At 42.0% G+C, this 17,172-nt stretch overlaps 1 protein-coding gene across 1 annotated transcript in view; it reads right to left on the reverse strand.

Annotated features, from left to right (window-relative positions):
- Nucleotides 1-535: 535 nt before the first annotated feature.
- LOC139555351 (protein CBFA2T1-like) overlaps nt 536-17,172 on the reverse strand; it is a 249,960-nt gene continuing 233,323 nt past the window's right edge. The window contains exons 10-11 of the mRNA XM_071369068.1: nt 15,383-15,573; nt 536-9,362 (exon numbers count right to left, since the gene is read on the reverse strand). Coding sequence (XP_071225169.1) covers nt 9,078-9,362; nt 15,383-15,573 — 476 coding nt within the window. The 3' untranslated portion in view covers nt 536-9,077. The remainder of the gene's footprint in view (nt 9,363-15,382; nt 15,574-17,172) is intronic.

Here is a 17,172-nt window from a genome sequence, read left to right on the forward strand (position 1 = left end):
CACCCCTCATTATTTAAACTGCCACACCCACCCCTCCTTATTTAAACTGCCCCCCCACCCCTCCTTATTTAAACTGCCCCCCCACCCCTCCTTATTTCAACTGCCCCCCCACCCCTCCTTATTTAAACTGCCACACCCACCCCTCCTTATTTAAACTGCTCCCTCACCCCTCCTTATTTAAACTGCCCCCCCACCCCTCCTTATTTAAACTGCCCCCCCACCCCTCCTTATTTAAACTGCCCCCCCACCCTTCCTTATTTAAACTGCCCCATCACCCCTCCTTATTTAAACTGCCCCCCCACCCCTCCTTATTTAAACTGCCCCCTCACCCCTCCTTATTTAAACTGCCCCCCCACCCCTCCTTATTTAAACTGCACCCTCACCCCTCCTTATTTAAACTGCCCCCTCACCACTCCTTATTTAAACTGCACCCTCACCCCTCCTTATTTTCAAAGTTTTTACATGTCTTTACGCATAGGAAAATAAAAATTACCTTTTTATATGATACAAATTGTAATAAAAAAACAGGCATGTGTAAAATTCACTAGACTTTAATTATTTTTAATGCAGTTCCATCTTTTAGAAATTGAATCTCCATGAATTCACCTTAACCAACATTGACAAGCAGTCTAGCATGTCTTACAACAGAGAACACGAGAAGGGAGGAAGAGAGGAGAGGGGGAGAAAAAGAGAACAATGATGGTTCATCATCGATTGTGACCACAGCTTGAGTCAAAACACCTTCCTTTTCAAATCAGCATCAACAATTTCAAATTGTATCTGTGGTACTCAACAAATCAAACTTTCAATGTAATTCTAATATAACTGTGACAAGCAACAAAGGAAAGTAACAAACGTTTTTTTATATTTTTTTTATATGTATTTTATTCATCTTAATTCATTTAGGTTTTTATTTATTATGAGGTCTGCATTGTTACCAAATAGTTATATGGTTTCACAGCTGTATGCGCTTCAACTTTGGGTTTTAGTCGTGTTATTTCTGCCCATTTGGTTTGACTAGCCCAGTGTCTGCCTGGTGACTGGTGCTTGTATCTGCTATCAGAGGTAGAGTACTGAGGCTATTTGCCACGAAGAGGTTTTAGCAAAATAGACAGAGAGATCAAGGAGAGGAGGAGATGGAGAGAGAGACAGATAAAGGAGAAGAGGAGATGGAGAGAGAGACAGATCAAGGAGGAGAGGAGATGGAGAGAGACAGATCAAGGAGGAGAGGAGATGGAGAGAGAGACAGATCAAGGAGAAGAGGAGATGGAGAGAGAGACAGATCAAGGAGAAGAGGAGATGGAGAGAGAGACAGATCAAGGAGAGGAGGAGATGGAGAGAGAGACAGATAAAGGAGGAGAGGAGATGGAGAGAGAGACAGATCAAGGAGAGGAGGAGATGGAGAGAGAGACAGATAAAGGAGGAGAGGAGATGGAGAGAGAGACAGATCAAGGAGGAGAGGAGATGGAGAGAGAGACAGATCAAGGAGAAGAGGAGATGGAGAGAGAGACAGATCAAGGAGGAGAGGAGATGGAGAGAGAGACAGATCAAGGAGAAGAGGAGATGGAGAGAGAGACAGATCAAGGAGGAGAGGAGATGGAGAGAGAGACAGATCAAGGAGAAGAGGAGATGGAGAGAGAGACAGATCAAGGAGGAGAGGAGATGGAGAGAGAGACAGATCAAGGAGAGGAGGACATGGAGAGAGAGACAGATCAAGGAGAAGAGGAGATGGAGAGAGAGACAGATCAAGGAGAAGAGGAGATGGAGAGAGAGACAGATCAAGGAGGAGAGGAGATGGAGAGAGAGACAGATCAAGGAGAGGAGGACATGGAGAGAGAGACAGATCAAGGAGAAGAGGAGATGGAGAGAGAGACAGATCAAGGAGAAGAGGAGATGGAGAGAGAGACAGATCAAGGAGAAGAGGAGATGGAGAGAGAGACAGATCAAGGAGAAGAGGAGATGGAGAGAGAGACAGATCAAGGAGAAGAGGAGATGGAGAGAGAGACAGATCAAGGAGAAGAGGAGATGGAGAGAGAGACAGATCAAGGAGAGGAGGAGATGGAGAGAGAGACAGATCAAGGAGAGGAGGACATGGAGAGAGAGACAGATCAAGGAGAAGAGGAGATGGAGAGACAGATCAAGGAAAAGAGGAGATCAACAGAAGGATATAGCAGTAGGTAGAGCTTTTCAAATAATAATAACATTATTATTTTTAAGTGTTTTTAGTTTTATCCAGGTTTGATAACAATTATTTAAACACATCTGTTTTATAACTTTTGAAATACATGAATTATACAGCTTGGCTGCTTCTTCACAGCTTTCTGAAGGAGACATGAGGAGAAGAGGAGATGGAGAGAGACAGACAGCTTTCTGAGATACATGAGGAGAAGAGGAGATGGAGAGAGACAGACAGCTTTCTGAGAGACATGAGGAGAAGAGGAGATGGAGAGAGACAGACAGCTTTCTGAGAGACATGAGGAGAAGAGATGGAGAGAGACAGACAGCTTTCTGAGGAGACATGAGGAGATGGAGAGAGACAGACAGCTTTCTGAGGAGACGGAGAGAGACAGGCAGCTTTCTGAGGAGAAGAGGAGATGGAGAGAGACAGACAGCTTTCTGAAGGAGACATGAGGAGATAGAGAGAGACAGACAGCTTTCTGAAGGAGACATGAGGAGATAGAGAGAGACAGACAGCTTTCTGAAGGAGACATGAGGAGAAGGGTGTTAGACACCTTGCTGGATGATTTTCTTCAACCGTTTAGAGTCAGGGACAAGAGCAGGTTGTTATACAAGAAGAGGAAGAAATGGGAGAGAATCCCCGACAACAATAACAACTTCCTGGTGGAAACCATGGAAACCACGTAACAACTCCTCCCCCTCTGAGAGGTCAAAAGTCATATGAAGTCAAAATGTTAGCAACAACTATCTCAAATGACATGTAGCCAGGAAATGACATGTAGCCAGGAAATGACATGTAGCCAGGAAATGACATGTAGCCAGGAAATGACATGTAGCCAGGAAATGACATGTAGCCAGGAAATGACATGTAGCCAGGAAATGACATGGAGCCAGGAAATGACATGTAACCAGGAAATGACATGTAGCCAGGAAATGACATGTAACCAGGAAATGACATGTAGCCAGGAAATGACATGTAGCCAGGAAATGACATGTAGCCAGGAAATGACATGTAGCCAGGAAATGACATGTAGCCAGGAAATGACATGTAGCCAGGAAATGACATGAGGCGATCTGACAAAGATATCCCGGCAGGGGAACGGTAGCCGTAACATGAGTCACGGTTCCCATTTTGTGGGTCACGACCCCGAACTGGTTAAAACAGACGTGAGGTGAAGTCTGTGTTTCTGCATCCCAAATGACCCCCTATTTCTTATGTGGTGCACTACTTTTAATCAGGGACTTATGGTCAAAAGTAGTGCACTATATAGGGAATAGGGAGGGGGCATTTGGAATGCAATTCATAATCTAACATCTGGGTCTAATGGAAAAGAGCAAAATTCACTTACTGATGGGAGACCTTACAAAGTAATCCCTCAAAATGGATTTATTATGTTCCATATTACTGATTACTGCTCCTATCCTAGAGTGCAAACTGAATAGGACTGTTTAAACTGATTCCTCAGCTACCGATTTTGTTTTAAAATGTCAGAAAGTTCCCTGTCCCATGTACAGTGATACATCACATTAGAAATGGCGTTTCCCAACCTACCCTGAGGAGGGCTGGTTGACCAGTACTGGACAGAACGTTGTCCCAACCTACCCTGAGGAGGGCTGGTTACCCAGTACTGGACAGAACGTTGTCCCAACCTACCCTGAGGAGGGCTGGTTACCCAGTACTGGACAGAACGTTGTCCCAACCTACCCTGAGGAGGGCTGGTTACCCAGTACTGGACAGAACGTTGTCCCAACCTACCCTGAGGAGGGCTGGTTACCCAGTACTGGACAGAACGTTGTCCCAACCTACCCTGAGGAGGGCTGGTTGTATAGTACTGGACAGAACGTTGTCCCAACCTACACTGAGGAGGCTGGTTGTCCAGTACTGGACAGAACGTTGTCCCAACCTACCCTGAGAAGGGCTGGTTACCCAGTACTGGACAGAACATTGTCCCAATCTACCCTGAGAAGGGCTGGTTACCCAGTATTGGACAGAACGTTGTCCCAACCTACCCTGAGGAGGGCTGGTTACCCAGTACTGGACAGAACGTCGTCCCAACCTACCCTGAGGAGGGCTGGTTACCCAGTACTGGACAGAACATTGTCCCAACCTACCCTGAGGAGGGCTGGTTACCCAGTACTGGACAGAACGTCGTCCCAACCTACCCTGAGGAGGCTGGTTGACCAGTACTGGACAGAAAGTTGTCCCAACCTACCCTGAGGAGGGCTGGTTACCCAGTACTGGACAGAACGTTGTCCCAACCTACCCTGAGGAGGGCTGGTTACCCAGTACTGGACAGAACGTTGTCCCAACCTACCCTGAGGAGGGCTGGTTACCCAGTACTGGACAGAACGTTGTCCCAACCTACCCTGAGGAGGGCTGGTTACCCAGTACTGGACAGAACGTTGTCCCAACCTACCCTGAGGAGGGCTGGTTACCCAGTACTGGACAGAACGTTGTCCCAACCTACCCTGAGGAGGGCTGGTTACCCAGTACTGGACAGAACGTTGTCCCAACCTACCCTGAGGAGGGCTGGTTACCCAGTACTGGACAGAACGTTGTCCCAACGTACCCTGAGCAGGGCTGGTTACCCAGTACTGGACAGAACGTTGTCCCAACCTACCCCGAGGAGGGCTGGTTGTATAGTACTGGACAGAACGTTGTCCCAATCTACCCTGAGGAGGGCTGGTGTCCAGTACTGGACAGAACGTTGTCCCAACCTACCCTGAGGAGGGCTGGTTACCCAGTACTGGACAGAACGTTGTCCCATCCTACCCTAAGGAGGGCTGGTTACCCAGTACTGGACAGAACGTTGTCCCAACGTACCCTGAGGAGGGCTGGTTACCCAGTACTGGACAGAACGTTGTCCCATCCTACCCTGAGGAGGGCTGGTTGTCCAGTACTGGACAGAAAAGGGTTGAATGTGTGTTTCATGAGAACATTCCAGAAACAGGTTTTGATGGAAGCTTGAATAACACAACAACAATACATAACCATAGTATTTCAAGTGAACCTCTTAAAAATCTTCAGGATTCAGGATTTGGTCCTTCTTTATCTGAAATGGTACCCTATTCCCTAGATAGTGCACTACTATAGACCAGAGCCCTATGGAACCCTATTCCCTATATATAGTGCACTATTTTAGACCAGGGCCCTATAGAACCCTATTCCCTATATAGTGCACTACTTTAGTCCAGAGCCCTATAGAACCCTATTCCCTATATAGTGCACTACTTTAGACCAGAGCCCTATAGAACCCTATTCCCTATATAGTGCACTACTTTAGACCAGTAGTAGGGTGCCATTTGGAACGCAGACACTGCGAGTCTGTCTTTGGCTGTCTCCTGTGTTTTGATGTACAGTGCTTTCGTGAAGTATTGACTTTTTCCAGGTTTTGTTATGATACACTGTGGGATTAAAATAGATTCCATTGAGATTACGTGTCACTGGCCTACACACAATACCCCATACTGTCAAAGTGTTTTCAGAAATGTTTTCAGAAATGAATAAAAAATTAAAAGCTGAAATGTCTTGAGTCAATAAGTATTCAACCCCTTTGTTGTGACAAGCCTAAATAAGTTCAGAAGTAAAAATTTGCTTAACAAGTCACATAATAAGTTGTATGACTACCTCATCTCTGTAACCTACACATACAATTACCTATCTATAAGGTCCCTCAGTCGAGCAGTGCATTTCAAAGACAGATTCAACCACAAAGACCAGAGAGGTTTTCCAATGACTCGCAAAGAAGGGCACCTAATAAAAAGCAGACATTGAATATCCCTTGAAGTTATTAATTACACTTTGGATGGAGTATCAATACACCCAGTCACTACAAAGATGCAGGCGTCCTTCACAACTTAGTTGCTGGAGAGGAAAGAAACAGCTCAGGGATTTAACCATGAGGCCGATGGTGACTTTAAAATGGTTACGGAGTTTGATGGTTGTGATAGGAGAAAACTGAGGAATGATCAACAACATTGTAGTTACTCCACAATACTAACCTAAATGAGAGTGAAAAGGAAGCCTGTACCGAATAAAAAATATTCCAAAACATGCATCCTGTTTGCAATAAGACACTAAAGTAAAACTGGAAAAAATGTGGCAAAGAAATAGACTTCATGTCCTGAATATAACGTGTTATGTTTGGGGAAAATCCAACAACATCACTGAGTACCACTTCATATTTTCAAGCATTGTGGTGGCTGCATCATGTTATGGGTATGCTTGTCACCGGCAAGGACTAGGGAATTTTATAAAAATAAAATAAATGGAACAGAGCTTAGAACAGGCAAAATCCTAGAAGAAATCCTGGTTCAGTCTGCTTTCCACCAGACACTGGGAGATTAATTCACCTTTCAGCAGGACAATAACCTACAACACAAGGTCAAATATACACTGGAGTTGCTTACCAAGACGACATTGGAATGTTCCTGAGTGGTTTAGTTACAGTTTTGACTTAAATCGTCTTGAAAATCTACGGCAAGACTTAAAAATGGCTGTCTAGCAATGATCAACAACCAATTTGACAGAGCTTGAAGAATTTTTTAAAGAATAATGTGCAATCCAGGTGTCCAGGTGTGCAAAGCTCTTAGAGACTTACCCAGAAAGACTCACAGCTGTAATTGCAGCCAAAAGTGATTCTAACATGTATTGACTCAGGGGTTTGAATACTTATGTAAATTTAGATATTTTTTATATTTCATTTTCAATAAGTTAGCAAACATTTCGTTTTCACTTTGTCATTATGGGGTACTGTGATGTCATTATGGGTACTGTGATGTCATTATGGGGTATTGTGATGTCATTATGGGGAACTGTGTGTAGATGGGTGAGGGAAAAAAAAGATTTAATCCATTTTGAATTCAGGCTGTAACAACAAAATGTGGAATAAGTCAAAGGGGTATGAATACTTTCTGAAGGCCCTGTATATATTTTGTAATAATACTGTTACCTGGAGCTCTACTGTGTTAAAGCTGATTTCATTCTGCATTTGGAAAGTTAGTTTCATTGTGTTTGGTATTTTTTCTTTTCATTTTTTTGTTTGTTTGTAAAAAAACAAAAACAAAACGACAACAAATATTCACCATCGTCCAGTAATGTGTCTTTGTGTAACTACTATGGTCCATGATAAAACACTATTAACAATAAGAGTGTCAGCTAGATGGTCTGCTTCACAGAAAAGAAGAAGAAAAACACACAGTTAAACTAGCACTGTACAAAAAAAACAGCCAATTATGGCTCTACATTGGAAAAACGTTTGGCCTAAAGAAGCATGCTGAAATAACGTTTGTGACAGTGCAAATACATTGATGTAAGTCCCTGGTACAAAACATTTAGGTTAGCATTCCGCGAGACATGCTAGTTCTCACAAGAGATATGAATCAGTCGTAGAGTAGCAGAGTAGCAGCTCTGAGGCTTGTGTCTTTTCTTCTAGGACAAACATCCTTCTTTAAAAGTACTAGGAGGTAACTACCACTGACACGTACACACAGGAAACAGGAAACAGGAAACAGCTCAGAAAACATGATGCTTTTTTCTCTCCTTTTGCTAAAGAGAGAAGGGGGCGGTGGGAGGAAGTTGTGGCTGGTTAAAGTAATATACATCGTCACAACTGTCCAACACATTCAATTAACATTGGAGACGGTACAGGACAGAAGTGTAAAACACCATGACATCTACAAAGGAAAAATAACAGAATACATGTTGGTAGAAGTTATCTGGAGTTGAGGACAGAGCGAGAGTAGAGTTGTGTTCAGGGTGTACTTCTGTTTTCTCTCACTGGTTCATAGGTCATCTCTTCAGCCCTTTGTTTCCCGGTGGTTGTCATAGTGAGGAGCTGACAGTGTCTCTGGTGTGCGTTAATGACCTCACATTCTGTTCACTTCCTGGTTTGGAACAGAGAGATAGTAAGTGCAGGTGTAACATCTTTCCATGTACTGCGGTCAGGTCATAGTTCTATCTTGGTATATCTTGGTATCCAGGGTTGGTTATTTGTATGGTTCCTTGCTCTTCCATCCCTCCATCCCTCAGGGAGGCAGACATCTTTGTGTTAGTCAGTCCACTGACCTGGATATTAATACTAGTCAAGAGGAACAGCTGTGGTTCCTTTACAGTCTGATCCACATCTGCACCTTGCTGCTGGCGGCTACAGTCCCTCTGTCTGTAACCCACGGATACTGTCCACCTGTCTGTCCGTCTGTCCGTCTGTCTGTCTGTCTGTCTGTCTGTCTGTCTGTCTGTCTGTCTGTCTGTCTGTCTGTCTGTCTGTCTGTCTGTCTGTCTGTCTGTCTGTCTGGTCTTCCCATAAAAAGAGAGTTGGCGTCTGCTTTTTCCACAGTGTCTGTGTTGTCGTAATATTCCATTGGTATGTTGTTCGGTGTCTTAATGAGGTCAGCTAGTTTCATATCATATCCCAGGTAACACAAACAACAACACATTTAGAAAGCGGAACTGAACACAGAGGGGAAGTCCATATATGTACTTGTCTGGAGTGTCATCGCTGTAGTGCGTTGGCCTTCTGTGATTCATATTTACAGGAAACAATGTAAGAGAAGCAACAATGACAACAACAATCATCAACAACAACAACCATAGACGACAACGGATGATAACAGCAATAGTAACAATAAGGACATTGATAACAACAATAACAATAATAATAATTCAAAATAATAATATCTTTGTGTAATCGTGACAAGTCAATGTGACAAATAATATCTTAGTTAATCATGACAAGTCAATGTGACTGATCTACATGTATAAACCTCCTGTGTTGTGTGGAACCTCCACTAATCCAACATAAGTAGCGTTAGCGCGTTAGCATCAAGTGAACCAGTCATGTTGGGCTACTGGGAGGCTCCGACGGCTCCCCGGGTGGCTCCCCGGGTGGCTCCCCGGTTTAGTGCGGCGTGGTTTCCAGCGTAGAGGGGGTTCCTGGCGTGGCGGAGCGGGGTGTGGTGGCAGGCGGGGTTCCGGCTGGGCTGCCTCCTCCACTAGAGGGTGTAGTGGAGGTCTCTGTAGCCTGCTGCTGAGCTGCCTGGGAGGCCTGCAGGGCCTGGAGGGTCTGGCCACACACGTGGTGGTGTTTCTCCCAGTCCTTGTGCTGGCAGAAGGAGCCGCAGTAGCGCGCCGTGTTGCAGCCGCTGCAGGTCTCGCTCGCCTTCCGCCCGCAGTTCCAACAACTCTACACAGAGAGAGAGAGAGAGAGAGAGAGAGAGAGAGAGAGAGAGAGAGAGAGAGAAAGGGAGAGAGAGAGAGAGAAAGGCAGAGGGAGAGGGAGAGAGAGGGAAAGAGAGAGAGAGAAAGGGAGAGAGAGAGAGAGATATGCAGAGGGAGAGGGAAAGAGGAATCATTTCAATACTTTTTGTAATAGGAAAAAATGCTGATTTATTTACAGACCTTTTAATAGGAAAAATTATTTATTTACAGACCTTTCAATTGGAAAACGGATTCATCAGTACACAAAACAATAGCATATTGCCCCTCACAGCATTTCACAGCATTTCACAGCGAATGAGTCTTAAATGAATGAAGAGAAAAAAGTAAAAGAAAGAGAATCAGAAAATAACAGAACTACACCACCACATCTCACACAGTGAAACACAAGGAGACATTTCTAACAGGTTGGTTAACACTAGACCCAGATCACACCACATCTCACACAGTGAAACACAAGGAGACATTTCTAACAGGCTAGTTGACACTAGACCCAGATCACACCACATCTCACACAGTGAAACACAAGGAGACATTTCTAACAGGCTAGTTAACACTAGACCCAGATCACACCACATCTCACACAGTGAAACACAAGGAGACATTTCTAACAGGCTAGTTGACACTAGACCCAGATCACACCACATCTCACACAGTGAAACACAAGGAGACATTTCTAACAGGTTGGTTAACACTAGACCCAGATCATACCACATCTCACACAGTGAAACACAAGGAGACATTTCTAACAGGTTGGTTAAGACTAGACCCAGATCACACCACATCTCACACAGTGAAACACAAGGAGACATTTCTAACAGGTTGGTTAACACTAGACCCAGATCACACCACATCTCACACAGTGAAACACAAGGAGACATTTCTAACAGGTTGGTTAACACTAGACCCAGATCACACCACATCTCACACAGTGAAACACAAGGAGACATTTCTAACAGGTTGGTTAACACTAGACCCAGATCACACCACATCTCACACAGTGAAACACAAGGAGACATTTCTAACAGGTTGGTTAACACTAGACCCAGATCACACCACATCTCACACAGTGAAACACAAGGAGCCATTTCTAACAGGTTGGTTAACACTAGACCCAGATCACACCACATCTCACACAGTGAAACACAAGGAGACATTTCTAACAGGTTGGTTAACACTAGACCCAGATCACACCACATCTCACACAGTGAAACACAAGGAGACATTTCTAACAGGCTAGTTGACACTAGACCCAGATCACACCACATACTTCACTGAAGAACTCTGTGTACAGTATGTGTTAGAGGCAAGGGGGAGGGGCCAATACTGTCTCCTCTTGGAACTGATGTAGGCTATATCCTGTTTCCTCTTGGAACTGATGTAGGCTATATCCTGTTTCCTCTTGGAACTGATGTAGGCTATATCCTGTTTCCTCTTGGAACTGATGTAGGCTATATCCTGTTTTCTCTTGGAACTGATGTAGGCTATATCCTGTTTCCTCTTGGAACTGATGTAGGCTATATCCTGTTTCCTCTTGGAACTGATGTAGGCTATATCCTGTTTTCTCTTGGAACTGATGTAGGCTATATCCTGTTTCCTCTTGGAACTGATGTAGGCTATATCCTGTTTCCTCTTGGAACTGATGTAGGCTATATCCTGTTTCCTCTCGGAACTGATGTAGGCTATATCCTGTTCCTCTTGGAACTGATGTAGGCTATATCCTGTTTTCTCTTGGAACTGATGTAGGCTATATCCTGTTTCCTCTTGGAACTGATGTAGGCTATATCCTGTTTCCTCTTGGAACTGATGTAGACTATATCCTGTATCCTCTTGGAACTGATGTAGGCTATATCCTGTTTCCTCTTGGAACTGATGTAGGCTATATCCTGTTTTCTCTTGGAACTGATGTAGGCTATATCCTGTTTCCTCTTGGAACTGATGTAGGCTATATCCTGTATCCTCTTGGAACTGATGTAGGCTATATCCTGTTTCCTCTTGGAACTGATGTAGGCTATATCCTGTATCCTCTTGGAACTGATGTAGACTATATCCTGTTTCCTCTTGGAACTGATGTAGACTATATCCTGTATCCTCTTGGAACTGATGTAGACTATATCCTGTTTCCTCTTGGAACTGATGTAGACTATATCCTGTTTTCTCTTGGAACTGATGTAGACTATATCCTGTATCCTCTTGGAACTGATGTAGGCTATATCCTGTATCCTCTTGGAACTGATGTAGGCTATATCCTGTTTCATGTCTCATGAGTCTCGACTTCAGATCTTAATTTGCATTCAGAATGATATTGGGCAAAGTCCTATAAAGATGTGAAATCTTCCAAAGATATTACCACTAATATGATAATAAGATCATAAAAGTATTTTTCAAAATACCTAGATTTTTAGGAGGAGATGTATATATTTAATGTGTCCTATCCTTTCAGAAGGGTAATCCGCCTTTCAGAGATAGAATACTTTGAGATTATGAATACAGAGGTACAATATAGACTCCATACAATATCGCTCTTGTTTACACTGTGGTATTGTATAGATGAACTCTGACCTTCATAGAAAGAACATGAAAATACTCAATATGCTAGAGTTGGACACTTTATATCCAATCTCTTAGTGGGGTGTGTCCGATCTGCCCATCATTATAAATAATCATTTATTTTTAACTGACTTGCCTGGTTAAATAAAAACATAAACATGAATAATTCAATAATATAAACATTCTGGTACATAATATCTAAATAATAAATACATTCTGGTACATAATATCTAAATAATAAATACATTCTGATACATAATATACACTACCATTCAAAAGTTTGGACACATGTTTTCTTTCTTTATTTCTTTATTTTTCTTTATTTTTACTATTCTCTACATTACTATTCTCTACATTTCTACATTGCAGAATAATAAAAAAACGATGAAATAACACATATAGAATCATGTAGTAACTAAAAAAGTGTTAAACAAATCAAAATATATTTTAGATTTTAGATTCTTCAAAGTAGCCACCCTTTGCCTTGATGACAGCTTTGCACACTCTTGGGATTCTCTCAACCAGCTTCACCTGGAATGCTTTTCCAACAGTCTTCAAGGAGTTCCCACATATGCTGAGCCCTTGTTGGCTACTTTTTCCTTCACTTTGCGGTCCAACTCATCCTATACCATCTCAATTGGGTTGAGGTCGGGTGATTGTGGAGGCCAGGTTATCTGATGCAGCACTCCATCACTCTCCTTCTTGGTCAAATAGCCCTTACACAGCCTGGAGGTGTGTTGGGTCATTGTCCTGTTGAAAAATAAATGATAGTCCCACGAAGCCCAAACCAGGTAGGATGGCGTATCGCTGCAGAATGCTGTGGTAGCCATGCTGGTTAAGTGAGCCTTTAATTCTAAATAAATCACAGACAGTGGCACCATCACACCTCCTCCTCCATGCTTCACGGTGGGAACCACACATGCAGAGTTTATCCGTTCACCTACTCTGCATCTCACAAAGACACGGCGGTTGGAACCAAAAATCTCAAATTTGACCCAAGGACAGATTTCCACTGGTCTAATGTCCATTGCTCGTGTTTCTTGGCCCAAGAAAGTCTCTTCTTATTATTGGTGTCCTTTAGTAGTGGTTTCTTTGCAGACTGTCATTTCTCTTTGCTTATTTGAGCTGTTCTTGCCATAATATGGACTTGGTCTTTTACCAAATAGGGCTATCTTCTGTCTACCACTCCTACCTTGTCACCACACAACTGATTGGCTCAAACACATTAAGAAGGAAAGAAATTCTACAAATGAACTTTTAACAAGGCACACCTGTTTATTGAAATGCATTCCAGGTGACTACCTCATGAAGCTGGTTGAGAGAATGGCAAGAGTGTGCAAAATATATTTTGATTTGATTAACACATTTTTGGTTACTACATGATTCTATGTGTGTTATTTCATAGTTTTGATGTCTTCACTATTATTCTACAATGTAGAAAATAGTAAAAATAAAGAAAAACCCTGGAATGAGTAGGTGTGTCCAAACGTTAGACTGGTACTATATAAATAATAAATACATACAGGTATAATAAATCAATAATAAATACATTCTGGTGTAATAAATCTATAATAAATACATTATGGTGTAATACATCTATAATACACCCATACTGGTACATAGTAGATCAATAATACAGTCTGGTACATAGTAGATCAATAATACAGTCTGGTACATAGTAGATCAATAATAGAGTCTGGTACATAGTAGATCAATAATACAGTCTGGTACATAGTAGATCAATAATACAGTCTGGTACATAGTAGATCAATAATACAGTCTGGTACATAGTAGATCAATAATAGAGTCTGGTACATAGTAGATCAATAATACAGTCTGGTACATAGTAGATCAATAATACAGTCTGGTACATAGTAGATCAACAATACAGTCTGGTACATAGTAGATCAATAATAGAGTCTGGTACATAGTAGATCAATAATAGAGTCTGGTACATAGTAGATCAATAATACAGTCTGGTACATAGTAGATCAATAATACAGTCTGGTACATAGTAGATCAATAATACAGTCTGGTACATAGTAGATCAATAATACAGTCTGGTACATATTAGATCAATAATACAGTCTGGTACATAGTAGATCAATAATACAGTCTGGTACATAGTAGATCAATAATACAGTCTGGTACATAGTAGATCAATAATACAGTCTGGTACATAGTAGATCAATAATACAGTCTGGTACATAGTAGATCAATAATACAGTCTGGTACATAGTAGATCAATAATACAGTCTGGTACATAGTAGATCAATAATACAGTCTGGTACATAGTAGATCAATAATATAGTCTGGTACATAGTAGATCAATAATACAGACTGGTACATAGTAGATCAATAATACAGTCTGGTACATAGTAGATCAATAATACAGACTGGTACATAGTAGATCAATAATACAGTCTGGTACATAGTAGATCAATAATACAGACTGGTACATAGTAGATCAATAATACAGACTGGTACATAGTAGATCAATAATACAGTCTGGTACATAGTAGATCAATAATACAGACTGGTACATAGTAGATCAATAATACAGACTGGTACATAGTAGATCAATAATACAGTCTGGTACATAGTAGATCAATAATACAGACTGGTACATAGTAGATCAATAATACAGACTGGTACATAGTAGATCAATAATACAGTCTGGTACATAGTAGATCAATAATACAGACTGGTACATAGTAGATCAATAATACAGTCTGGTACATAGTAGATCAATAATACAGACTGGTACATAGTAGATCAATAATACAGTCTGGTACATAGTAGATCAATAATACAGTCTGGTACATAGTAGATCAATAATACAGTCTGGTACATAGTAGATCAATAATACAGACTGGTACATAGTAGATCAATAATACAGACTGGTACATAGTAGATCAATAATACAGACTGGTACATAGTAGATCAATAATACAGTCTGGTACATAGTAGATCAATAATACAGTCTGGTACATAGTAGATCAATAATACAGACTGGTACATAGTAGATCAATAATACAGTCTGGTACATAGTAGATCAATAATACAGTCTGGTACATAGTAGATCAATAATACAGACTGGTACATAGTAGATCAATAATACAGTCTGGTACATAGTAGATCAATAATACAGTCTGGTACATAGTAGATCAATAATACAGACTGGTACATAGTAGATCAATAATACAGTCTGGTACATAGTAGATCAATAATACAGACTGGTACATAGTAGATCAATAATACAGTCTGGTACATAGTAGATCAATAATACAGTCTGGTACATAGTAGATCAATAATACAGTCTGGTACATAGTAGATCAATAATACAGTCTGGTACATAGTAGATCAATAATACTGTCTGGTACATAGTAGATCAATAATACAGACTGGTACATAGTAGATCAATAAAATGTGTCCTACCTCGCTGGAGTCCTCCTGCTGGTTGATGACAGTCAGTGCGTCCTCTGCTGCTTGTCTCTTGGCCTCTGCCACCGTGCGCTCCATCTTGGACCGCTCCGTGCTGATCATCTCGTGGGCCTTCTTCTCTGCCTCTGACACCGCCTTCTGGAGCTCTGACATGGCCTGGCGCTTCACCTCGTTCACAGCCTCTTCTGAAACACATTCAGAGATATCCTCAAGGACCCATAAAACCAGCCCCTAACCCTCTAACCCTTCTGGAGCTCTGACATGGCCTGGCGCTTCCTGAATTGTCTGACTCAAATTGAAATCCAAACCCCTCGGTATGAAGTTTCTCCTCAAAAGTAGAGATCTGTTTTCATCAAGTAACAATACAGCATCCGAGCCTCCGAGCAGACCTTCACTCTCAATATTCACCTGTATTTCTCATCAGTTAGTCCGATTGTATAAAGCAGACTTTCATTAACGATGATCAGCTGTGAGGTAAATTCACTTGTAGGCTAAGTACTTTCCATATGCCTGACTAATTACTATACTATTTTACAAAGGAAGTAATTCTGTGATGTTTAATTGGTTTGATCCACTAGAGAGAGGAGATGCGTGATGTTTTGGTTCACACTACACGCATACATCATTTGGGAAAGATGATTTCTACGTTTTATGCTTTTGTTTTGTCTTTTCAATGTATAATTACCATGTGACATCATTAGGTCATTCATCTAAAGTTATCTCTTGAAAAAAAAAAAAGAAAAAAAAAGGATTTTAAAAATAAATGAAAATGTACCAGATACACGTTCAGCTCATTTGACGCTGGCACATTGTCTAACCTTAAACATGTGGTCAATTTAAACACAACATTTAAATTTAAACACGTCCCACTGCAGCGGAATTCCAGGATTTCCAGCTGAATGTCAGAAGCGAGGTGGCGGATATTTTTTGTTTGCCTCCATCAATTCTGTAACTTGACTAATTTATGTATGCAAATCAGGCAATTTATATTTAAATTATGCATTTCTATTGTGCTCCAAACAGCAGGAGGAGGAGGAGGGGAGGAGAAGGAGAGGAGGAGGAGGAGGAGAGGAGAAGGAGAGGAGGAGGGGAGGAGAAGGAGAGGAGGGGAGAGGAGGAGGAGAGGAGGAGGAGGAGAAGAGGAGGAGTACATGGCGTTTTTGTGTGTGTGTTTGTGTGCATGGTGTGTGTGTGTGTGCATGGTGTGTGTGTGTGCATGGTGTGTGTGTGTGCGTATGGTGTGTGTGTGTGTGCATGGTGTGTGTGTGTGTGTGTGCATGGTGTTTGTGTGCATGGTGTGTGTGTGCATGGTGTGCGTGTGCGTGTGCGTGTGCGTGTGCGTGTGTGTGTGTGTGTGAATATTTATCATCGACTATAAACCTTTAACTCACCTCCAACAGACGTGTTGGTTGCCAGTTCTCCATTGAATAGAAATCCTATTTGCAGTTCTCTATAACTGGAGAAATGTTTGTTAGTCTAATACTGTCTAATAGCATCAACGAGCTAACCACCTCAGTCACCGGCTTCATTAGGAAATGCATTGGCGACCTTGTCCCCACAGTGAGGGTTCGCTGCTTAACCAATCAAAAGCCCTGGATTAACACTGAGGTTGGCGCTAAGCTACAACATTCCAGGGCGCATTCTCAGAGAATGCTCAGAAAAGCTGGCACGCATATTCACTGTCATTTTCAACATCTCCTTGTCCCAGTCTGTAATCCCCACATGTCTTATGCTGACCACCATCATTCCTGTTTCCAAGAACTCTAACGCTTCACGCCACAATG

Source organism: Salvelinus alpinus, chromosome 26 (genome assembly GCF_045679555.1).
Source record: "Salvelinus alpinus chromosome 26, SLU_Salpinus.1, whole genome shotgun sequence".
NCBI lineage: Eukaryota > Metazoa > Chordata > Actinopteri > Salmoniformes > Salmonidae > Salvelinus > Salvelinus alpinus.